This window comes from Anas acuta, chromosome 12, assembly GCF_963932015.1.
Source record: "Anas acuta chromosome 12, bAnaAcu1.1, whole genome shotgun sequence".
Lineage (NCBI taxonomy): Eukaryota > Metazoa > Chordata > Aves > Anseriformes > Anatidae > Anas > Anas acuta.
The window spans coordinates 11445748-11467239 of record NC_088990.1 but is presented as its reverse complement, the minus strand read 5'-3'; the positions used below and the strand labels follow the sequence as shown (position 1 = coordinate 11467239).

The following is a 21492-nucleotide window of genomic DNA, read 5'->3' as shown; positions in this document are numbered from 1 at the left end:
GTGAACCCGTGTGGGAAAGCATCAGCTCTAACGTTCTGGTGCTGTCTCTGTATCATTTTTACGGCTTTGCAGGCAGGCAGGAGGACAGCAGCGAGGCCTGTGAGATAAGGACAGCTGCTGTTTGTTATGTTTTGTTCCACAGAGGAGCAGGGCGCAGCCCCTCGCATTCCTCTCAGCAGGGACGGAGGAGAAAAGAGGGACAGGGGCCACCTGCAGTCACGTCTGACACCAAATACTCAAAGGCACAAGGTTTAGTAAGCTGAGAGCTCTGTCCCTGTGTGTGCTGTGCCCCTGTGTGTGCTGTGCCCCCATTTCCCCCCATCGCCATTTTCCCCCCCAGCCCCAGGGGCTCCCCTCAGCTCGGGGCTCGTCCACCCCTGTTGGGGAGGGGGGGGAGCGCTTCCCCTCTTTCCTCCCTCCCCCCCGCCGCCCGTGCAATGGTACCTCCCGATTTCGAGCAGCGGCGCTCATTGGCTCCCCCTGGTGGCTGAGAGGCGGCTTCGCCCAATCGCGGAGCCCCGCCCGCCTCTAAGCCCCGCCCTCGCGGTTTAAGTGGCGGCGGCGGCTTCCGGTCCCGGCTGTGGCAGGGCGGAAGCGGCGGCGCGGAGATGGCGTCGGGCGGCGCCGGCGGCTCCCGCTCCCCCTCCCCCGGGCCGCACCTGCCCCCGCCCTTTCCCCCGCCCCACGGCGACGGCGAGGCCGCCGACAGCGACACGGAGGGCGAGGACATCTTCGCCGGCACCGTGAGTGCGGGGCTGGGCCGGGAGGGGGGGCGGGCCCCGGGGGCCGGGGCCTGGCGGAGGCCCCGCCGCTGGGGCTGGGGGCGGCAGCTCGGGCCCAGGCCTTGGGGGTGGGGCTGGGGCTGGGGCTCAAGGCTGCCGCCCCCCAGCACCCACCGCCGGTTCTGGGGTTCGGAGGCTGTGCTGAGTGGCAGCATCAGCTAAAGGCAGCCGGGAGCCAGCTCCTCTGACAGGTGCTGGGACTGGTTTCTTTAGCCCTACGAGCTAAGGCTGAGCGTGTCATCCCCTGTGATCACTGACACTGTGGTCTGTGTGCTGCACTCAGGGCTTTTCCAGCAAGCAAGGCAGGAACCATCCAACATCACCCATTATCAGTTTCCCAGCCCATGGATTTGCCCAGGGCACAACTCTCGCCCTCCTTTGAGCTGGCCCAAAGACACAGAGCTGTCCATCACCAGGGAACGGAGCTGCGTGTCACTGCTGGTGGCCTCGCAGCAGAGATGAGGGCAGTTTGGGACATGACTGCTATCCACACACTGCCCCGTGTGTGTCTGCTTGCAAGGGTGAAACTGTTCATTTGGTCTGGGCAGAACAGAGCAGTCCCATGTTTTGAAAATAACGTGGGAAAGCACAGTCCTGACTTGACAGCAGGTGTCCAAAAATGCTGGGCCCTCTTGCCAACACCAGGACGTGGTGATGGTCTGGAGCTTCTCAGGACTGTTCTTCGCTGAAGAAATAAAAATGTTTGTGGCTTGTTGCTTTGTGGTGGGGGCAGCCTGCTAAAGCAGATGAGTGTTGACCACTACAGGCTTTTGTGCAAATCAGGTGGCCTGTAGCAGAATCTGAAGTCTGTTAAGCTAAAGCAGCTTATCAAGTGCTTAATGTTGTTGAAGCAACTGTCATAATTAATACTTGGCTCTTTTGCGTGCCCTGGTGGCTTTGCTTGTCTCGCTGCCCTTGAGTGTTAGCAAAACACTCCCTGTGCAGCAGGGGAGCTGCTGGCGAGGCAGAGCTGTGGGCGTTGGGGTGGCAGTGAGAAAATGTTTGGGGCCAGCATATTTATAACCAAAGCTGGAACTTATCTGTTTGTGCAGCTTCAATCCCTGTTGTCCACGGTCCTCTAGGGATGGCTTTGAGTGGTCAGCTCTGAGATCTGCTTCCCTGTGAGAAGCATCAGGCTTATATCAGGCGGCCTCGGGGGGGTGAAGGGGTGCGCTCTGTCGGGCCTCAGATGTGGTGGGCGTTGTGTCATGGGCTGCTCTGAAAGAGGCTGCAGCTCTGAACTTCCGTGGTAACAGATGGAGAAGTGGAACAGGGCGTGATACTTTCTTGTTCCTAGAAACTTTCCATCTTTGAGAGCTGCAAGACTGGTAGGGAAACCAGTGCCTGCCTCACCCTGTCACAGAGCTTCCTCCCTGCTCGAAGAGCCCCTGCAGGAGCAGGGGATCCAGATGGCTCCCCAGATGCACCTAACGTGGGGAGCTCCCCTGTTTGCTTGGCCACAGGCTGGCGGAGGGGGCACGAGCTGGGAAGCAAATCGCCGTGGGTCTCTGCCACTGGCAGCAAAAGCTTGGTTTTCCTGAGAGGTCTGCTCAGCCCCACATGGTTCTTGTGCACGAGGCTACAAATAGCACGGCCAGGCCTGTCGTGGCCGTCGCGAGCTGTTGCGATATGTGTACTCTGCTGGGACTGCAGAGGTGCAGAAGGGAAGCACCTGCTGGGTCTGTAGTGGTGACCCTGTGTGGCAGTGGCCAGGAAGGTGGGCTGTTTGGCCCCCCACCATCTGTTCCTCAGTGGAGATAACCTCTTTGTGCTCTTTAAATTCTTTTTCAGAGCAAGCCCCCGGCACCGAAAAGGGAATCACTTCTCCCTGTGAGCAGCAGCTCCAAAGAAAATGGGGTTCGCGTAGAGCAAGACGATCAGGACTTATTTGCAGGTGAGTCTGTTTGTCCTGAGAACTCCTGGGGCTTTCTGCCCTCTGAGCTGGGAGCCATCTGCGTTGTAGCCACCTGCGAGTGGCTAGACTGTGCTTACTGTGGAGTATCGCTGGTCCTTATCTGAAGTTTGTGTGTTGCAGTCTGCTCTGGGAGCACTGAGTGCTGGTGGTGGTTTTGGGAAGGTCCAGTCGCCTCCTCCAGGTCTCCAGCTTAATCGTGCAGCAGGATTAATCGTGCAGTGGAAGCTGAAGCTGCCTAAAAATGGGGTTCAAGAATTTTGTTAAACTGCAAGGCAGTGTCCTCCCAGAGTCGAAGGGCTTCTTGTTCTCTGCCTTCTCCTCCCTCCGTGCAGGTGGAGGAAGCGTCTCTAGCTGAGACGTGGCTGTTCCCAGGACAGGGAGTGTAACGCCCCTCAGCAGGGGAAACGAGGAGGGTCAGATCTGCTGCAGCCCTGCTCCTCGGCTAGGTGTGACACCTCTGGCAGAGACAGCTGAAAGGGATGCCTGGTAACAGAGGGAAGCTTTGGCTTCTTCTGGGTGGAGAAACATCCTGGGAAGGAGCGGGTTTACGTGCTGTGTAAAAATCCAGCTCAGCTGTAGCTGCTCTAGTGTGCAGCAGCAAGGAACTGTGGTCTGGCTGTCCCTAGAATCAGAAGTCTGTTGGATTAACGAAACGTTCTCCAGCAGGTTTGATCAGGTGCTCTTGCTGCAGCGAAGGTGCATGAAGTCATGCTCTTGCCGATGCATACAGATGTCCTCCCTGTGTGTTTTTTTTGTGCTAATTAAGATTACTGTTACTGCCTAGATCCCGTGAACTTCTCTGAAAATATTGAAACTTTCAGAAACACAAAGTAGAGAGGCTGACCCTTGCAAACTTCTCTTGACAGATGCCACTGTAGAGCTGTCTCTAGACAGCACGCAAAACAACCAGAAGAAGGAACTGGCCAAAGCATCCAATCCTGCCCCCTCATTAGAAGTAGCTGCAAGCTCTTCTAGAAACCCTCCAAAGAGCTATGAGGAGGTGAGAATTGCTCTGAGCTTTCTGACTTGCCCTGCTGGTTTGGGACTGTAATTGGCAGGAACCTGTCTGTTTACTTCGATGTAAAGCTGCATCTTAAACGCTGCAGTGAATGTAATTGGCATATTGGATGCCCTGGCTTCTATCTCAGGCCGTCGGTCTGGGGCTGATACCACCGAAGCAGGGTTGAGGTCAGCCCGTCAGCATTCTTGCTCGCGTGCGAGGTGCAGGCTGCTGCCAGCGCTGGAAGAGCGAGCAGCTGACTGGTCCCTGGGGGTCTGAGCTCGGATTCAGAGCTCTAGCACCCCCTGTTGCCACAGACGGGGCAGGTGGTGTAACTGCTCTCGTTTTTGTTTAAAGGAGGCTCCTGGGTGACATGGGAGTGCAAACTCCTTCAGCGGAACTTGTGGTCTGGTTGCCAAGCCCAGCTAGGTGACACTGGGCCTAATTCTGTGTTTTCTCCTGCATGGAGACTAAAACTGTTTTGGAGACAAGTAAAGAGCTCCTCTTTTGCCCCAAGCACCTCTGAGCTTGCCAGGACTGACTCGCTGTCGGTGTCTCAGGCTAGCTCCCGACCAGCTCAAGTGAAGAAGCAACGCAGAACTAGGGCAGGATGCTGAGCTGATCGGTGAACTGAGATGCTCTCACCTTAAGGCTCTTCAACCAGGGGCCGTGTGAGGCCTGGTGCTTTACCTGCTAACCAGGAAGCGTAATGCTCTCCGAGCAAGCCCGAAGCCCCTGTGGTCTGTCAGAGGCAGTCCCATTGCTCTTGCTGCCTGCTGACCTTCAGCAAAGCAGGATTTGACTGAAAGTCCAGTTCAGACTGGGTCTGCCGGTTGCTGCCGTGGCTGTCCATCCCAGCATGCCTGCACAGTGTAACTTGCCTCCTGTGTGCATTCCGTGCCTTCTGCAGTTTCAAATGCAAACAGAAATGATGTAAAGGAGCCTAGAGGGAATCATCTTGCACAGAGGTGGGCTGAGGCTGCGCTCTGCAGAGTTTCAGCTTAGCACTGATCAGTTTGTGCACCAGTCTGAGCAGACAGCATTGTAAAGACAAAACCAGTTTGGGATACTTGGGACGTGGAGACTCAACATCAGTGAGAAGCCCAAGGGCTTTACAGAGCTGCCTTGGCCAGACTGAAATACCAAAGATGCCTCGGCAGTGTGACGAGCACACTAACATGTGGGACTTCATGGTTTGGAGTGCACTGAAGCCTGGATTTCTAGTTTTAACTTGCTGTCCTTGTGTGCTTGCTTTAAACAGCTGGAAGAAGAGGAACAGGAAGACAAATTTGAGCTGACTGTAGGAGTGAGTGATCCAGAGAAAGTTGGTGAGTTACCATCCTGTCTTGCTGCATGGGGTGAAGCGCAGTTAGGCAAGTGAGGCTTGGTGGTAGCACTGAATGCAGCTGCTGTCCCCACACGTTGTGCTTTCCAGCTGTCTCTGCAAACACAAACCTGACTGTTGAGTGACTTCTGCAAAACTTCTTCCAACATCTCGAGGAGATGAAGCTAAAGAAAGCAAAAAGTCTAGGACCCAACAAGCAAGGTAGCAGCAGGTTCAGTAAACCAGGCAGCTCGAAAGCAGAGACCCAGGCGTGGATTTTAAGAGGGCAAAGCATGATGCTAACACCAGCAGAGTTTGGTGTCGGGGATTACGGTGACAGCTCTGCTTGACCTCTAGGCAGCACTGTCCTGTCCTGTGTGCAGCTGGCAAGGAGGAGGCAGAACTTCCTTAGCCTAAAATCAAGTATAATATCCCATGTTCTGGCACCTTCCCCAGCAGCTGTGGGGCTCTGAGAAGCACGGGGCTTTCTCTATTGAAAGTGGGGACCAGAGCAACTTAGCCAGCTCCAGGGCAGTCTGCAGAGAACCCACATGATCCCAGCCAGCTCGTGACTTCTGGAGCTGGGAGGCGCGCTGACTTGTAAATCAGAGGTGTGTTGGGTCATTATCTGATTTCTGAGGATGCCCTTTGATTGAACCACCAGGTAAACCCTCCTTTCCCCAGACAAGGGGATTTCTGTATTAGCTGGAGAAAAAACTGCCTGTGATGTCTCGGAATCAAACCACACGCAGCCAGGGGCCGTCTGACTTGCATCCTCTGAATAGACTACTTCATGTGCTGCACAGCCGCTGAATTGTTACGTGCTGAGCAGATGTGTGGAGTTAGCCCAAACGCCGTCAGCTTAACAAGCATCTGATTGTCAGCCTTGTCTGCCTGGGGAAGGAAAAGGAGGGCTGAGCAGTCGGGCTGGGGAAATGCCCAGTGGGCAGGGGTCCAGGGTCCTGCAGGAGGAAGCCACTTGAGGGTCTGCGTGCAGATTTGGGGCTCGGATCAGAACCAGCGAAGCAGGCAGAGGCCAGGAGGTACTGAAGCCTCCAGGTGATGCAAAAGGCTGGTGTTGGGATACTAACGCCTTGTTGTTGTTTCCCACAGGGGATGGCATGAATGCGTACGTAGCCTACAAAGTGTCAACACAGGTAGGTGTAACTCGTTGCCAGTGAGATAAGATGCCTTTTTTTTCCCTGCTCTGAGGCTGCTGGGTTGTCCTTTCCATGTCAAGTCAACGGAGACCTAAATAGATGGGAGGTCTGAATCTACATGGATTCGTGAGTTATAATCCACTCCTCCAGATCAAAGGATGAGCTGAGAAATAAGTTTGAATCTATTTGGAAGGGGCCTGACTTTTCCAGCCAGTTCCAGCCACTGCAGTCCTGGCTGATACCTCCGCTCAGCATTGGATTGAGCAGCAGGAATAGCATCTGCTAGGGAGAGCCCCAGATGCTTGCTCTGTGGCTGATGTTAATGCAGCTCTTGCTGAAAAGCTGCTGCTGTAGCTAGCTAGTCTCTTGTCAGGACCTGTTCTCTTGGGCTAGTCGCAAGAAATCAAGCTTTCTGCAGCTGCTGCCCTGCTTTGGAGCTTTGGGCACTTCTCTGAGCTCTCCAAAAAGCCTTTCCTAGCTGTCTGCCCGGCAGCTGTTGGGCCACAGGCACTGCATCTTCTGGTGCAAAGCTGCTGCTGTGTGATGGGGACAGGGGATTTGTTATCCTCCAGCCTTGCTCTGCAAATACTGTCAAAAGCTGCTGATGGCCCCTGAAGCCTTAACCTAACGGTGGTCCCTATTCTTGTGGGGAGCAGGGATGATGGGATTAGGCAGTGGGCAGGGTTTATCAGGCATCCTGTGGCCACAGTAACAGCTGCTCTGTTATTTAGTGGCTTTAATGCTGCAGCATCACCACAAGGAGGGCTCTTAGGAGGTGATTTGCTGAAAACCCAGGCCAAAGCTTGCTCAGTGCAGCCTGGTGTGCTCCTCCAATCCCACAGAGCTCAAGCTGCCCTATTTCCATCCCCAGAAGTGACAGTGCACACAGTGCATGCACAGGCAAGCTTCCCTGGGTGAGTCTGACCTGAGTCTCGTCTCTTCCCTCAGACGAGCATGCCAATGTTCAGGAGCAAGCAGTTTTCAGTGAAAAGGAGGTTCAGTGACTTTCTGGGTCTCTATGAGAAGTTGTCGGAGAAGCATGCCCAAAATGGGTTCATCGTGCCTCCACCGCCTGAGAAGAGTCTCATAGGTGAGTGGTGGAGGTGCAGAGCGGTGCTCTAGATCTCATCCTTCTGATGTTGATCCTTGTGCCCCAAAAACAGGCCTGCCTGCAGTCTGCAAGCTGAGAGGCAAGCTGCAGAGCAGTATGGGAAGCAGGCACATAAAATAATGTGGGTTCTGTGGCACAAACCAAACTCTGCTGGCTCCATACTTGGAGCTCTGGGCTTGAAGCCTTGTTAGATTTGATGGGTGGCTCTGCATCTGCTTGAAGCAGAGTAAAACCTTGTCCTCTGCACTGTCACTGAATTGTTGTTCACTTGGGTCCGGACCTGTAACCCCTCAAATCTTGCTTAGCATTGCTCTGTCTCTCTTCTGGATGCAGATCTGTGTTAGATGTAGGCGTAAGCAGATTTCAATTTTCCAAGTAGCTCTTGTCAATGTAAGGTCGAAATCCTCTACCATCACCCTGGTAGTCTGCACTCCGTAACAGACCTCACAACCTTGTACGTTCAGTTTGAAGCCACTCCTTAATTGCGCCTTCCTTCTATGCTAGGAATGACCAAAGTGAAAGTTGGGAAAGAAGATTCCTCCTCTGCAGAGTTCCTAGAAAAAAGACGGGCTGCTCTAGAGAGGTACAGATCCCAACAGCTATCCCCTCGTGCCTGAGCCAAGCAAGGGACCTCTGAAAGGTCAGCCTGGCTGCACTCTCCTCCCTACACGAGAAAAGCAGTCTGGTGCTAGGTTTAGTGTGAACCTGAAGGCCACTGAAGAGTTGCAACTCTAAGGTTGCTTTGACTTTAAAACCGTCTCCTGCTTCAAATGCCCCTGCTGGTGCTTGATCCGGATCTGGCCAAATTCTGCTGACAAGGCAGAGAGGAAACTGAGCTGTCTTGAGCCAAAAAAAGATGGATGTTAAATAGCAGTACAAGCAGAGCAGATCAGGTGAGAAATATCTTGGTCTCTTTAACTGCCACCCTAACTATCCAGCCACCAGTGGCCTTTGCTCTGCCACCTGTATTGACTGCTGTAGTTAGCACCAGGATGCTGTACGCCTCCAGCTTCAGCCTCTGAAGAAGTGTCATTGTAAAGGAATGTCAGACTGGAGCTCGGTCAGTTGGTGTATCAAGTAACCTTGATACAGTGAGTACTAGTGCGGCTCTGGTCTTGCTGACTCGTCTCACTAGAGTCCCCAGGGAGGGAGGACGAGAACGACTTGTTGGGTCTGGCTTCAGCTACTGAACTGCCATTTCAGAGGAAATAATGAGCACGCTGCAGCTCACCGAGATGTCTCAGAGCCAGGCTTGCTCCAACAAAGGTAACTCTTGGTGTGTTCCTCTCCCCAGGTACCTACGGAGAGTTGTCAGCCATCCAACCATGCTGCAAGACCCGGACGTCAGGGAGTTCTTGGAGAAGGAGGAGGTCAGTGGGGTGAAATGATGTAGCTACGAGTACCTTGGGAGCACAGAAGTTAACAGTGCACAAGAAGTTAACCAGGTGTGATGCTTCAAAGCTCCGTGAGAAGCAGCAGGATCCTCTAAGAGCCCTTAACCAGTGATGGGGCGAATAGGGCCTCTTCTGTGTGTTAGTGCATATCTAAGAACTATACACGGATAACAAGCTGTGGCCAAGCTTGCTTACATCACGGTGGGGACACACGTAGAGGACAAGGGTTGAGTGTTCTGAAATTCACAGTGGGAGCATAGCCTTCTGTTTGAGGTGAGGGGTTCTTGGCAGATTTGTTACGTTGGCCAAGCAGATCAGACAGACCCACATACAGTGTAGGGTTCAGGAACTCCTCACTTACTTGAAAACTCCAGTCCTGTTATTTGAAATGCTCTTCAGGCTGTGCCACTGCTTGGGCAGTGCCTGGCTAATCCTTTGTCATAGCTGTGGTGCAGAAACACCAATGTCCAGGGGCCCACATGCAGAAATAATGCCATTGGGGTGGCTGCTCTCAGAAGTGACTGTTATCTCTGGCAGAGCAAACTTTCCTATTTCTCTACAGCTGCCAAGAGCAGTAGGCACCCAGGCCCTGAGTGGAGCAGGAATACTGAAGATGTTCAATAAAGCTACCGACGCTGTCAGTAAGATGACCATTAAGATGAATGAATCGGACATAGTAAGTATTTGGATACCTCGGGGCTGTCCTCGTCCTTGCACTCAGCTTTTGGTGAGAGGTGCAAGGACGGCTCTGCAGCCCTGCAGAGAATGTGGGAACCAGCTCTGGGTCTGTCCATTTCAGTGGTTCGAGGAGAAGCTGCAGGAGGTGGAGTGCGAGGAGCAGCGGCTACGGAAGCTGCACGCTGTTGTGGAAACACTAGTGAACCACAGGAAAGGTAACGAGCTTGGTACCACTTGCTCTGTAGCTTGGGCCTTAACAGCTAAGCTTTGTGCCTGGCTGGAGACCACCAGTGAGCAGGTGTGAGAAGATCCGGCAGTGCTTCCTTGCTGTAAGGGACTCTTGGCCTCTCTGTCATGGGAGACAGAAGTAAAATGATAATTCCTCATCTTCTGCCCAGTTGTATGAGCTTAGATGTGAAATAGTGCCCTGGTGGGTGAAAGCTGCTGTAGCAAACCAGAGCAGAGCTGATCTTGTTGCTAATTGCCAAGCAGTCCTCTGGCAAGGAGCAGGAATGTTTTTCCTTCCTCTGCATGTTTTGCCTGACTTCTGCAAACCTGTGCCTGTCCTCCCCCTGCTGCTTCTCGCTGGGGTTCCCAATGTCCTGCAGAAGCTGCCAGCTCCCAGGGCTGAACTCTAGGCTGGGGCTTGTGTCACGGAGCAGCTGGTGTAGCAGAGCCCGTGGTTGACTCTCTTATTCCGTTCACTAGAGCTAGCATTGAACACAGCACAGTTTGCAAAGAGCCTGGCCATGCTGGGGAGCTCGGAGGACAACACGGCCCTGTCCCGGGCACTGTCCCAGCTGGCTGAGGTGGAAGAGAAGATTGAACAGCTGCACCAGGAACAGGCTAACAATGACTTCTTCCTCCTGGCCGAGCTCCTGGGAGACTACATCCGCCTCCTCTCAGTTGTAAGGGTAAGCACTCTGTTGGGGTAATCCTCAGAGCCAAGCTGTAGGGCAAAGTGCTAGTGCAGGTCACTAGTGCAGGTCCCTCAGGGGGGATAAGGAGCAAGCTCATGGCTTTAGGTGGCCTCAGCCCTTCCAGAGAAGTCTGCAGGTGCTGCAGAGGCTGTACTTTGGTGACCTACGATCTGTGTTGCAAATAGAGCTGCCAGGCACCTGCTGGGGAACGGCCTGGGTCTCGAAGTCTTTGCAGCCTGCCTGGTGCGCAGGCTGCTGTGCTGGAGGCTGAATGGTACAAGCCCCAAGTGACCTCCAGGTCTGGCAGGCTGACCTGGTTCTGCCCCAGACTTGTCCCATCTCTGAGCAGCTGCTTCTGGAGTCTGCAGAGGCCGGAACACAGCCTGCTTGGTCCTTACTGGGAGAGGTGGGTGCTGCAGGGCAGGACCGAGACCTCTGATGGTGCTGGAGGTAACAGGACTCGTCTAGGATGTTCTGCTAAGGAGCTGTAACATTGCCTCAGACTTCACCCGTCTTTTGGCTGCTCTGTGCTTTTGACCAGGCTGTCAGGCACTGCTTTCTGTTCTTCTGGCTCTTCCCCACCATCTGGCTGGACGCGCTCAGAAATTTGACAGCTCTTCCTTGCTTGGGCTGGTGGTTTATGAAAGTATTGCCTGGCAGGTGCTCAAGTGCTCAGCAGTGACTTGTGGTCACTGTGCTCTGCAGGGCAACCAGTGTGGGACTGGTGAAGGCAGCTCCTTGCCCTGCAATGTTCTCAGTGAAGTAACAAAAGGGGCTCTGTGCCGAGGGAGGCCTTGGAGCTGCTCCTGAAGCTGGTTGCTGTAGTGCCCGGGCTCCTTTCCTGGCAGAGCAGCGGGGAAAACCCTCCGTGTTCTGGCCTGTGTGGGAGCTTCGGCCGTGCTCAGCTCCAGGACCTGGCTGATGAAGCAGCTCTGCTGATGGTGTGGATGTCACCGTCACCAGCACGGCTGCAGTGAGGTGGCACAGGGCACAGCTGTGCTGCTCACAGGCTGCCCTGCTGCTCAGCCCCGCGCACCCGACGCGCTGCTCCCAGCTTGTTTGGGGATGTGCCAGCTCAGCCTCTGCTCCTTCCTTTCAGGGAGCTTTTGACCAGCGCATGAAGACCTGGCAGCGGTGGCAGGACGCCCAGACCATGCTGCAGAAGAAGAGGGAGATGGAGGCCAGGCTGCTCTGGGCCAACAAACCTGACAAGCTGCAGCAGGCCAAAGACGAGATTTCAGAGGTGAGACGTGCTGTGCTCTCTGAGCAGCGTGACAGGAGATGTTTTGAGCTGAAGGGATGGGTCTCTCTTGCCAGGCTTGCAAAGAGGAGAAGCCAGCCTTTAGCAAGGCCTCAGGGAGCCACAAAGGCTGCAGGAGGGGCTGCTCTTGGTCCCGCTCTGTGTGGCTTTGCATAAGGGGAGCTGGGCTCGCAGGAAGCTTGGGCACAGGGTGCAGCCACGCGGCGAGTTGATGTGAGGCCCAGAAGTGCTGGCATCAGCTCTCTTGGAGCAGTCAAAACCTATTCAGACAGGAAGCGAAAAGCTTCCTTACCCTGGAAACAGCGTGCTTCCTCTCTCTGCAGTGGGAGTCTCGCGTGACACAGTATGAAAGGGACTTTGAACGGATTTCTGCCGTGATCCGCAAGGAAGTGATACGGTTCGAGGTAGGTTAGCCCCAGCCCTCGGTGTGTGGTTTTTCCCCCAGCAGCTGGCAATGGTTGCAAATTTGGGCACGTTTGAATGGGGCATCATTGCAGCAGAGCTGCTGTTGATGGCTAAAGAGGGGTTTTCTCCTGCTCAGAGTATTCAGGCGGGCATGTTCATCAAAATAAGGGCAGGTGTGCAAAGCTCCTCCAGGCCTGCTCATCTGTCCTGCTGCTCACAGCCAGGACTGAGCTTCACCCTCTCATTTCCAACTCTTGTGCTGGTCACCCGGCATGTAGGCAGCTGGGAACCTCCAACATGACCCCAGGAGGAACAGGAAAATTCCCCCTGAATTTTGACCTCCCCGCAAAGGGCAGGGGGTAGTGGTGGTTGCGGCAGCTTCCTTCTCACTTCTGCAACTGTCTCTTGCAGAAAGAGAAATCCAAGGACTTCAGAAAACACGTGACTAAGTACCTGGAGACGTTACTAAACTCTCAGCAGCAGGTGAGTGTCCCCGGTGCCAGCAGCCAGCCCTCTTTTACCTCCTGGAGCTCCGTGAGAGCCCCCCCAGGCACAACCCCCTGCGGTGGGAGCATCCTGCTCCCCTCTGCCCCCCACAGGCTGGAGCGGGGCACGTTGCCCACAGCAGCTAACGGGAGAGCTGCTCGTTAAAAGTCACACCCCGCTGGATGCCTGACTTTTTGGGGGGGCTGCACACCCTGCCCTGACCACAAGCTGTGTGTGTCAGAGGAGCTTCTGCCTCCCTAACAGCTCCTCAGTCCTGCTGAAGCTCGTTAGTGCTGGACTGGATTTGCTGGCTCCTGACTCTTTCCTTCTCTCTGCAGCTGGTGAAGTACTGGGAAGCGTTCCTGCCTGAAGCCAAGGCCATTTCTTAATTGGACCAAGTGAACGAGCACACCTGAACTTTGCCTTTTTATACACTATACCTCTGTCTTTTACATGTGAATGAACCCTAGTTTAAACACGCGGGAGCTGGTAGAGGTTTAACCCCCCCCCGACAAGCAGCTTACGAGCCAGTAACTCTTCTAACTGTATATTTTTCATTTAGCAACATATATTTTCTTACTGAAGAGAAACTAGTTTCCTGCTTTCTGACCAGCCCTGCAGTAGGCGAAGAGCGAGGGGGGGTTAACGACATATGTAAATGTATATTTTTCAGGCTGGGTTTTAGGGCTCTAACGACTATCTTACTCCTGCAGTGCCATTACGACTATGTAATAAAACTTGTATCAGGGCAAACAGGCGTGTGGTGTGCTGGGAGAGGGCTGGGAGGGACGGGGGCTGGCGGCAGGAGGCTGGTGGGAGGCTGCGGTGCCTCCGGCTTTGTTGTGACTAAGAAGCCCCTGACCTTGGGCCTGGCTGAGCCACCTGTCTCGGCTTCTGATTAAGCTCTCTCTATAAGGCCAGGCTGCTGTTTTTAGGCTCTGAGCTCAGCCTGGGGCGGGAGCTGGCGCTGCAGGAGCCTGGGGCCTCGATGCTCCTCTTTCCAGCTCTGAGGCTGCAGCAGCTCTGATCAAAACCGATACCGAGTCTTCTGCCTTGAAGAAAAACAACTGAAAGAGAGAAAGCCAGCTTGTGCTGACTTCCCACTTTCCTTTCCTCTTATCCCTGTGTTACCTTCGGCTTGCAAAGCACGAAGGCTCGCAGGAGGCTGCTCTGCTACCGGGCCCGGCCCCCAGCAGCCGGGGCGGGACGGGGCGTCCCCTCAGGAGCTGGCCCCAGTGGCAGTGGTGGCGGTGGGCCATGATCGTCGTCTCCATCCCCGCGGCGGAACCCGAGGCAACAGCGCGCAGCCCCGAGAAGGCGCACACGGTGAGGGGTGGGAGGTGGTGGTGGTGGTGGTGGAGGTCCCTGCTTGTCCCCTGGGGTGTCCCCGTCTACCCCATCACAACGCTCCCCGTCTGCCCCGCATGGTGGTGGTGGTCCCATGATCTCCAGGGGCTTTGAGGACCCTGACCCCGCTGTTATAGGGGTTGGGGGGGCTGTTGGTCCCTGCAAACCCCCCTTGGTCCTGGGGTTGGGGTGTCCCACCTGTCCCAAGGCCGGGTGTGGGGCCTCCTGCCCCGGGAGGGTGATGGTGAGGATGAGGAGGTGCAGGTGTTCCTGGTGGAGGTGCTGTGCAATGGCCGGCGGCACACGGTGGCGAAGCGCTACAGCGAGTTCCAGGCGCTGCACAAGCGGGTGAGGACCCCGGGCTCAACGGGACCGGGGGGAGCGCTCGGGGTGTGTGTCCCCAGCTGGGGACCCTCCCAGGGGACACGCAGCGCCCGGCCCCGTGTCCATGCTGTGCCCCGCTCTGCCCCAGATCAAGAAGACCTGCAAGGTGCCCGACTTCCCCCCGCGGCGGGTCCCCAACTGGGTGCCCAAGGTGCTGGAGCAGCGCCGGCAGGGCCTGGAGCTCTACATCCAGGTGAGGCACCAACCGGGCGGTGGCGGCAGCACCCCGCATCCTGGGGGTGCTGATGTCCCCCCCGTCCCTGCCTCAGGGCGTCCTGTGTCGCAACAAGGAGCTGCCCCAGGACGTGCTGGACTTCCTGAAGGTGCGGCGCTGCCAGCAGGACCCCAAGGGCAGCAGCGCCCCGTGAGTCTGAGGGGTTCCCCCGTCCCCAGGGTGGGAGCAGGGCACTGCAGGTGCTGAGGGGCTTCTCCCCCTGCAGCACCAGCCATCCGCCCTCCCAGCGGCCTGTCCTCGGCTTCCACACTGACCCCTACGTGCGGCTGCCAGTCACAGGTAAGGCGCAGGGACGGGGGTGACACCGCTGTCCCCTGGTGCTGTGCATCCTGTGCCTCGCCCTGCATTTATCGGGGCTGCCAGGCGGGGCACAGAGCAGCGCCTGCTCCTCTCCTTGCAGATGCGCTCCCTGACACCGTGCTGAGCGGGGTGCTGCAGGGCCTCTACGCCCCTTGGAGCTGCTCCCCCCGTGCAGCCGTGGCCGAGGGGCAGCCGGGGTCCTGAGCACCCCCAGCATGGAGGGCAGGGACACGGGGTGGGGGCACATGAAGGATCTTGGCCCCAACACCTTGCCTATGGAGCGAGCACTGGTGAAGGAGCGGTGGGAGAAGCCCCGCCACAGCGACTTTCCGATGTGCAGGAGCTCTGTCTCAGGGCTGTGGGAGAAGCCTTTTGGGGGCTGAAACATGCTGAGGAAAGCGCTCAGCACCTGGGCTTCCGTGCAATAAATCACTGTGGTTGCAGTGGCCAGCGGTGGCTGCGTCTGACTGCTGCGATGTGAGGGCAGAGCTGTGGGGCTGCTCTGAGCCCCAGAAGGGAGGAGAGAGGTGGCAGCACGAGGGTGGGCTTATGGGGAAAGGGCTGGGAGGCACAAAACCCATCACACCTGGCAGGTGATGGTCCCCTCTCCTCAGAGCCTAGGAGAACCAGAAGGAACAAGGCGGCCCCGCTGTGTGCGTGGCTGGGGATTCCACATGCAACCACCCCCCCGACAGAGCAGACAGGGCACCTCTGTAAAAAACACATTGGTCACATTTATTGGTGCATGTGCTTCTTACAAAAGTGTTGGAAAGAAGAGCCAGCGCTCTGTCCTGCCTGCTGGCCAGCTGGAAGGCCAGGAGCAGGGGCTCAGCAGCTGCCCGTGCTCCGGGAGGCTGCGGGGGAATGCAGGGGGGCAGCGGGGCAGCCCCAGGCCCGCAGCCCTTTGCAGCCGGGTCCCCGCAGCGCAGGGCCCCGCCGCGTCGCTGAGCCAGCGGGGTGGATCACTCCTTGGCGATGGCAAAGGGCTTCTCCACCTCGATGGTGCCGCAGTCGGCGATGGTGACATCCTTCAGGGGCTTGTCCCGGCTGTCTGTCTTGGTGTTCTCCACCTTCCTCACCACATCCTGGGGAGAGCAGAGGTGTGAGAGGAATAACAGTGGCTGTGTGCATCTCCCAGCGTGCCCTCCCACCCCGGTGCTGCGCTCCCCCTTACCATGCCCTCCAGCACTTTGCCGAACACCACGTGCTTGCCGTCCAGCCACGGTGTCTTCACTGTGGTGATGAAGAACTGGGAACCATTGGTGTCCTTGCCAGCATTGGCCATGCTCACCCAGCCTGGGCCGTAGTGCTTCAGCTTGAAATTCTCATCAGGGAAGCGGTCCCCGTAGATGCTCTTCCCTAAGGTGGGGGAAAAGACTGCATTGCACTCTTGGAAATATGTCAGGGATGGAGTACTGGGGGGGCGGGGGCTAGGCACATCTAAGCACCAGCACCACAAGGTTGCTGAGGACCAGAAGAAACTGGCAGCTGGAGGGAGCTAAAAGCTGAGCCATGAGCTGGACAGAAGGGGCTGTGCCCCCATATTAGTGGTGCAAGAGGCTGTGCAAGAGCAGACCTGACTGCACAACGCCAGCGGCTGCAGCGTGACAATGAGGTGAGGCAAGAGCTAACAAGCCCAAAACACTGCTGCTGCCATTATTGATTTCACTGATGTTTGCTAAGTGCTGGTAGGAGGCTCGTCAATACCAGATGTGACCCAGCAGCCGGGACACCCAGGTCCTGCAGCCACCACCCCTCCCCACTGTGAGCACCGCTCCCAAGCCAGGTCCCCGAGCTGCGTCCCCGCTGCAGCACCGCGCTCCACCTCCCCCAGGCCTCTGCGGGCCGCGTCACCTCCAGTGCCATCTCCGCGGGTGAAGTCTCCTCCCTGGATCATGAAGTCCTTGATCACACGGTGGAACTTGCTGCCTTTGAAGCCGAACCCTTTCTGCAGCGGGGTGGGGGGGAGGAAAGAGAAGCGAGATCAGCGCGCTCAGACCCAGGGCGGGCCCGGGGGGCACCACCCCCACAGCCCCCCCCGGGGCCGTCCTCACCTCTCCGGTGGCCAAGGCCACGAAGTTCTCCACCGTCTTGGGCACGGTCTTGCCGAACAGCCCGATGACGACGCGGCCCGCGTCCTCCTCGCCCAGGCGGAGGTCGAAGTAAACCTTGGGGGGGGGCAGGGGCGTTACCCGGCCCCGCAGGGACACAAAGGGCTGGGGCTGGGGCTGGGGCCCGCGGCCCCCTCAGCGCCGCCACCTCAGGCGCGGGTCCCTGAGGCGCGGCCCCCTCAGCGCTGCCCCCCCCCCACCGCCCCCCCCATTTTACCTCAGCCCCCCCCCACCCCCGCCCCGCTCCCCGCCGACCTTGGCCGTGACCTTGGGCCCCTTCTTGCGCTCGTCGGCCCTGGACGCGGCGGGCAGCAGGAGCAGGAGCGCAGCGCCCAGCGCCGCGGCCGCCACCAGCGCCTTCATCCTGCGCCGCTCGCAGCCCGGCCGCAGCGCCCGCCGCGCCGCCTGCATCCGGCCCCTCCCCGACAAACTCCCCCCCGCCCCCCCCCTCGGCCGCTCCAGGTGGTTCCGTCCCGGCCCGGCCCTGCGCACGCCCGGGCGAGACCAACGCTGGAGGGCGGGGGGGGTGCAGGGGGAGGGGCCGGTGCGGGCCGCCGGGCGGCTGCCACGTTGCCCCGGCGTTGGTGCGGCCAATCAGGAGCGGGCGCGGGGCGTGGCGGGCGCTGATTGGGGGAGGGGAGGAGGCGGGAACGCGGCGGGCTCCGCGTGCCGCCCCCCCCCCCCCCCCCCCCCCCAACGGCCGTTGGGCGCCTGAGGGGAGCCCTGAGGGAGCCCCGTGAGGGGGCGCCATGAGGGACCCCCCCCCCTCCTTTCCCATCGCTTCAAGCAGCTTAAAAGCTGCTCTTTTTGCTAACACATAGCCCCTTCCCCAGTGCTTTTCTCCACCTGTACTGAGAATAAACACACAGCGGCTATTTGTGTGCTGACAAACCTCCCCATCACCGCCCCCACACTGAAATGGCTCGGGGCTTCCATCAGTTTGCGTCCTCGTGTTCCCTGTGAGCCATTTTGTGGCGCAGGGTGCTTGAGGTGGGAACGTGGGGGCACCGGGAGAAGAGAACTGGGTGCCACCTCTCCTTGGCCAAGCTGTCCAGCACAAAGTGGGCAGAAGCTCCCAGGAGATCCCATGTGTGCATCAGCCCCTCAGAGGGGGCTCGGAGCGTCCCCCAGAAAGGGAAGGGTACCAAGAGAGCCCAACAGAGGCAAAGAAGACATTCATTGAGCAATGTTTTCAGGAAGGGGTAATAAACACATCTATTCATGGAGAACAATGCAGCAGTGCAATGTTTTATTGAAAAAAAAAAAAAATCTCACTTGACACCTCAGAAGACTGCATCGCAACGTTGGGGGGGCCACACTGCAGGAGGGCTGCGCCTGGGGGGTGGGTGCGGCGCCAGGCGCTCCCCCCACGCTGCTGGGGGCTGAGCCGAGGCCCCCCGGGGGTCTCCCAGGTGCTGGCGACTCCCAGCGAGGACGGGGGAGCTGGCCCAGGCAGGATTAATGCCCTACTTCCTAGCACTGAACAGTTGGCTCAGTCTGGCTTGTGTCTCCTCATCACCTCCAGACTCCCTGGGGACAGCAGATTCCTCAAGCACGGGGCTTACTGTTAACCTGCATTCTTTCTTTTTTTTTAAAAAAAACACACACAACAACATCTTTGCCCTTTCGAAGAGTCCAACGTACGATTATAGTGCAAGAGGGCTTGGTACAAGTGAGCATTACCAGCATGCCGTGGGGGGACAGTCCTCCCCTACAAACACATCTTCATAGGATTAAAAGAACATCGTATCTCCAGAGATAAGCAGTAGCGGGTCATCGTGAAATAGCTTTCAAACCAACCCACTTAAAAACAAGGTCAGGAAAGTTTCTAAACAATCAAATACATTCACTTTAAAAAAAACATTTAAGAACAAAAACTGTTGAGATGGCCCCTTTCCCCCCGCCCTCCCTCACCCTGCAAACACTTACATATGCTGCAACTACAAGCTGCTCCTTGAGCGGACGCAGCGAGGAATGACCAAACACGGCAGGAGATGCAGAAGGAATCGAGTTCTGGTGACAGGCACTTAGTGGGGCTTGGGAGGGCAGCAACAGAAGTGTCTCAGGGCCCGGCTCCATCTGCAGCACACGGGGCCGCTCCCCGGGGAGCGCCTGTGCCCCCTTTCCCCTCCCCAAGACGCCAAACCATGGTTTCCTACAGCTGAGAGGTTTCCTACAGCCTGTGCCAGAGACGTGGGACTTCTGGGAGCCACCCGCAGCGGAGGAGCTCAAAAAGAGAAGGGTGGAACACAGCCGGTCCCTGTCCTCCCTCAAGTGGGAGGGGAAGAGAGAACAAAGTGCCCCGGCACTTGCATGCAGGAGATGGACGGTCCCTTCCTGCCCCGGCCCACGTTACACCTGGAGGAAAGCACTTTGCAGAGCGAGAACGGGGGTGCACGCATCTCCCGGTGGGTGCGCAAGCGGAGAGCAAGCCAGCCTGCAGCCTAGGGTGCCGCTGGGGAGAGGAAGGTGCAGCCACGCCTGAGAGCCGTGCTCCGTCAGGGTAAGGCATCGAGAGAACTTGGCAGAGGATGGCTGAGGGACACCCAGAAGGGATCCTGGCCAAGAAGCGAGGCTTTGCCATGCCGATGCCGCACTGCCGCGTGCCTGCTTCGAGGAAGCACGGAGAGCCAGCCCAGGGGCTCCCTGCTCAGGATGATCTCCTGCCCTCTCAGCCTGCTTCTGCCCAGCAAGGGGAACCAAACCTTCCGTGAGTGCCGCTACACGAGCTCCAAGCTGCGCAGGTTATCATTTAAGAGCGGGTAATGAGATCCAGTCTCGCCCTTTCCTCCCTTCATACTCTCCAGGGAATTCAGGGACCGGGGTGAGCCAGGCCCGAGTTTACAAGTGAAGGCCCTCAAGCGAACAGTCCCAGCCTGGTCAGGTGTCACGCGTGAAAAGAAAGCACAAGGAAACTATTCACAACCTCCCCAAAGGCTGCTCGAGTTCACCCAGAGCCCTGCCACGTCCACAATAACCCTCGAGCAACCTCGGCCTCCTCAAGCTGGGAATGCTGCAGCAGGATGCGAGGTTTTACGCCTGCGCAAAGTGCCCCCAGCCCTTTGCTAGCTGTGGGTTTGGCTCGAAAGCGGTGCATGAGAACCGTGGCTTCCTCTGCAGGGCGGGAGCTCGCAGAGGGGGCGTGAAGGCTGTTGCAGTCAAACCCACCTGACCGTCTGGAGATGGAATCAGTATTAAGGCAGTGAAGCATTCCCACCTCTGCTGGGGAAGCTTTGCTCCTGCTAACGTTGTCTCGCAGAAGGTGCGTGTTCACAACCACCCTACCAGAGGGGTTGGAGAAGGCTGCCCAGTTACGCACCGAGAGATGCCTGCGCTTTGGGAAACACCGGGTTCCCAGGTACCTTAATCCTGACCTGCCCCTTTGGCCAGAGCGACCTCCTCCAGCTCAGCAAAGCTGACACCGCTCCCTCCTGCGGCGGCCTTTCCTCTCCAGGCTGCTCGGGTCAGGCACGGCGTAGGAAACCATGGTAGGGACATTCACTGGCAGCTAGAAAGGGTGACTGAAAATTCAAGTAATGCTCTCCTCAGCGCACGGCCCAAGGCGGGCTTCGAGAGCCCCAAACTGGCACGAGGGTTGTGCGGATGCTGTCAACATCCCCACCTGTGGGCATTCTCTGCACCCCACCGCCTTCCCAGCTGAATGTCTGTCTGCGCTGGCACCACTTGTCCACGCAGAAATCCACAGATACAATGTGCATCTGTAATGCTAAAAATAATAAAAAGTGCAACAACGTCAGTTTCTTTAAAACAATCCACATTGCTCTGTTACCGTCAGAGGAGGGAGGTGTCGAGGGGAGCCAGAAAACCTAACTGGAACAGTAGATTGCAAATTTCTCACAGCTTGCACATTACAGTGTAACTGTTCCCAAGGAGCCTAAAAGGGAACCTGTGTCTTACTGCTGCAGCAGTCAGGCCCTTCTCCCACGCAACTCTCTCGCCCAGACTGCATCCTCCTGCCCTCTCGAGAGCCAATCGAGCCGACAGTATTTCTTTTTCTTAATTAAGGAGGGAGGAGGACCGAGGAGCCGAGAGCGCAGGGGAGGGAGGGGAGTAAAGTGAGCAGGAACTAAGCACAGTCCTCAGGTTTGCATGAACGATGCCTTCGCCGTAAACAACGGGAAGGAGGGTCAGCCAGCCAGCCCCCCTCCCAGGGCGACCAAGACCTGAGCCAGCCACAGTCCTGGTCCCAAAAGGAGCTTCAGGCTTGGAGTGAACGAGGGAGACCATTCAGCAGATCCACCCCAGAGTGGTTTGTTTTGGAACGTTTTCTTCTCTTTTTGGTTTAAAATGTCACTTTTTTTTTTTTTTTCTTCTCTCTTCCTCCTATGCCTCCTCCTCCCCCCTAAAGAGAAGCCCCTTCCAGTTAGACAGGGCAGGAGCCGCAGGTGCAGGTGGCGTTCCTGCAAGGCCCGGGAGGCACCGGTCACTTGTGACGCTGCGCTGTCTTCTTCCGTTTCCTCTTGAAGAAGCAGCAGCACCTGGGGCACAAAGGAGAAGGACAGTCAGCCCCACGCACGTCTCCCCGGCCAGCCCCCGCTCGCTGACATGCAACAGCTCCGCGCGCCCGGCCCCGGGCCCCGCCGGCCCTGCCCGCGAGGTGGGCAGCAGCTCGCGGGTGGACGGCCCACCTGTGCCTGGGCAAACGCCCGCGGCCGAAC

The 21492-nt window shown here is 57.4% G+C and overlaps 5 protein-coding genes across 12 annotated transcripts in view; 2 read left to right on the top strand and 3 right to left on the bottom strand.

The window, feature by feature from the left end:
- Nucleotides 1-21492, bottom strand: part of B2M (beta-2-microglobulin) — a 36073-nt gene that overhangs the window by 11869 nt on the left and 2712 nt on the right. The window lies entirely within an intron of this gene.
- Nucleotides 566-13189, top strand: SNX1 (sorting nexin 1). Its single transcript, XM_068696183.1, has 15 exons — nt 566-743; nt 2574-2676; nt 3564-3697; nt 4959-5025; nt 6135-6178; nt 7130-7271; nt 7797-7875; nt 8587-8662; nt 9249-9362; nt 9486-9579; nt 10073-10278; nt 11384-11527; nt 11869-11949; nt 12362-12433; nt 12775-13189. The coding sequence occupies exons 1-15, from the start codon at nt 609-611 to the stop codon at nt 12823-12825; spliced, it is 1542 nt and encodes a 513-aa protein (XP_068552284.1). The 5' UTR covers nt 566-608; the 3' UTR covers nt 12826-13189.
- Nucleotides 13328-16039, top strand: SNX22 (sorting nexin 22). The gene is made up of 6 exons (XM_068696193.1): nt 13328-13762; nt 14048-14131; nt 14256-14360; nt 14437-14531; nt 14608-14681; nt 14803-16039. The coding sequence occupies exons 1-6, from the start codon at nt 13694-13696 to the stop codon at nt 14904-14906; spliced, it is 531 nt and encodes a 176-aa protein (XP_068552294.1). The 5' UTR covers nt 13328-13693; the 3' UTR covers nt 14907-16039.
- On the bottom strand, nt 15417-17257 carry PPIB (peptidylprolyl isomerase B). The gene is made up of 5 exons (XM_068696192.1): nt 17069-17257; nt 16757-16870; nt 16557-16650; nt 15877-16061; nt 15417-15787 (listed from the first exon to the last, which is right to left on the bottom strand). The coding sequence occupies exons 1-5, from the start codon at nt 17222-17224 to the stop codon at nt 15665-15667; spliced, it is 672 nt and encodes a 223-aa protein (XP_068552293.1). The 5' UTR covers nt 17225-17257; the 3' UTR covers nt 15417-15664.
- Nucleotides 18041-21492, bottom strand: part of CSNK1G1 (casein kinase 1 gamma 1) — a 99483-nt gene continuing 96031 nt past the window's right edge. For all 7 annotated transcript variants that reach the window (XM_068696186.1, XM_068696184.1, XM_068696191.1 and 4 more), the window contains one exon: nt 18041-21312. In XM_068696186.1, coding sequence (XP_068552287.1) covers nt 21258-21312 — 55 coding nt within the window. In that variant the 3' untranslated portion in view covers nt 18041-21257. The remainder of the gene's footprint in view (nt 21313-21492) is intronic.

What these genes read in the sequence shown, in the direction of transcription:
- SNX1 (XM_068696183.1), top strand. Translation starts at nt 609, where the DNA reads ATGGCGTCGGGCGGCGCCGGCGGCTCCCGCTCCCCCTCCCCCGGGCCG. An exon ending in CGATCAGGACTTATTTGCAG is followed by an intron (nt 2,677 to 3,563) that starts GTGAGTCTGTTT and finishes TTCTCTTGACAG; the next exon opens with ATGCCACTGTAGAGCTGTCT. An exon ending in AGGAAGTGATACGGTTCGAG is followed by an intron (nt 11,950 to 12,361) that starts GTAGGTTAGCCC and finishes TGTCTCTTGCAG; the next exon opens with AAAGAGAAATCCAAGGACTT.
- SNX22 (XM_068696193.1), top strand. Translation starts at nt 13,694, where the DNA reads ATGATCGTCGTCTCCATCCCCGCGGCGGAACCCGAGGCAACAGCGCGC. An exon ending in GCCCCGAGAAGGCGCACACG is followed by an intron (nt 13,763 to 14,047) that starts GTGAGGGGTGGG and finishes GAGGAGGTGCAG; the next exon opens with GTGTTCCTGGTGGAGGTGCT. An exon ending in GCCTGGAGCTCTACATCCAG is followed by an intron (nt 14,361 to 14,436) that starts GTGAGGCACCAA and finishes TCCCTGCCTCAG; the next exon opens with GGCGTCCTGTGTCGCAACAA.
- PPIB (XM_068696192.1), bottom strand. Translation starts at nt 17,224, where the DNA reads ATGCAGGCGGCGCGGCGGGCGCTGCGGCCGGGCTGCGAGCGGCGCAGG. An exon ending in CCGCGGAGATGGCACTGGAG is followed by an intron (nt 16,062 to 16,556) that starts GTGACGCGGCCC and finishes CCCCCACCTTAG; the next exon opens with GGAAGAGCATCTACGGGGAC. An exon ending in GCAAAGTGCTGGAGGGCATG is followed by an intron (nt 15,788 to 15,876) that starts GTAAGGGGGAGC and finishes TGCTCTCCCCAG; the next exon opens with GATGTGGTGAGGAAGGTGGA.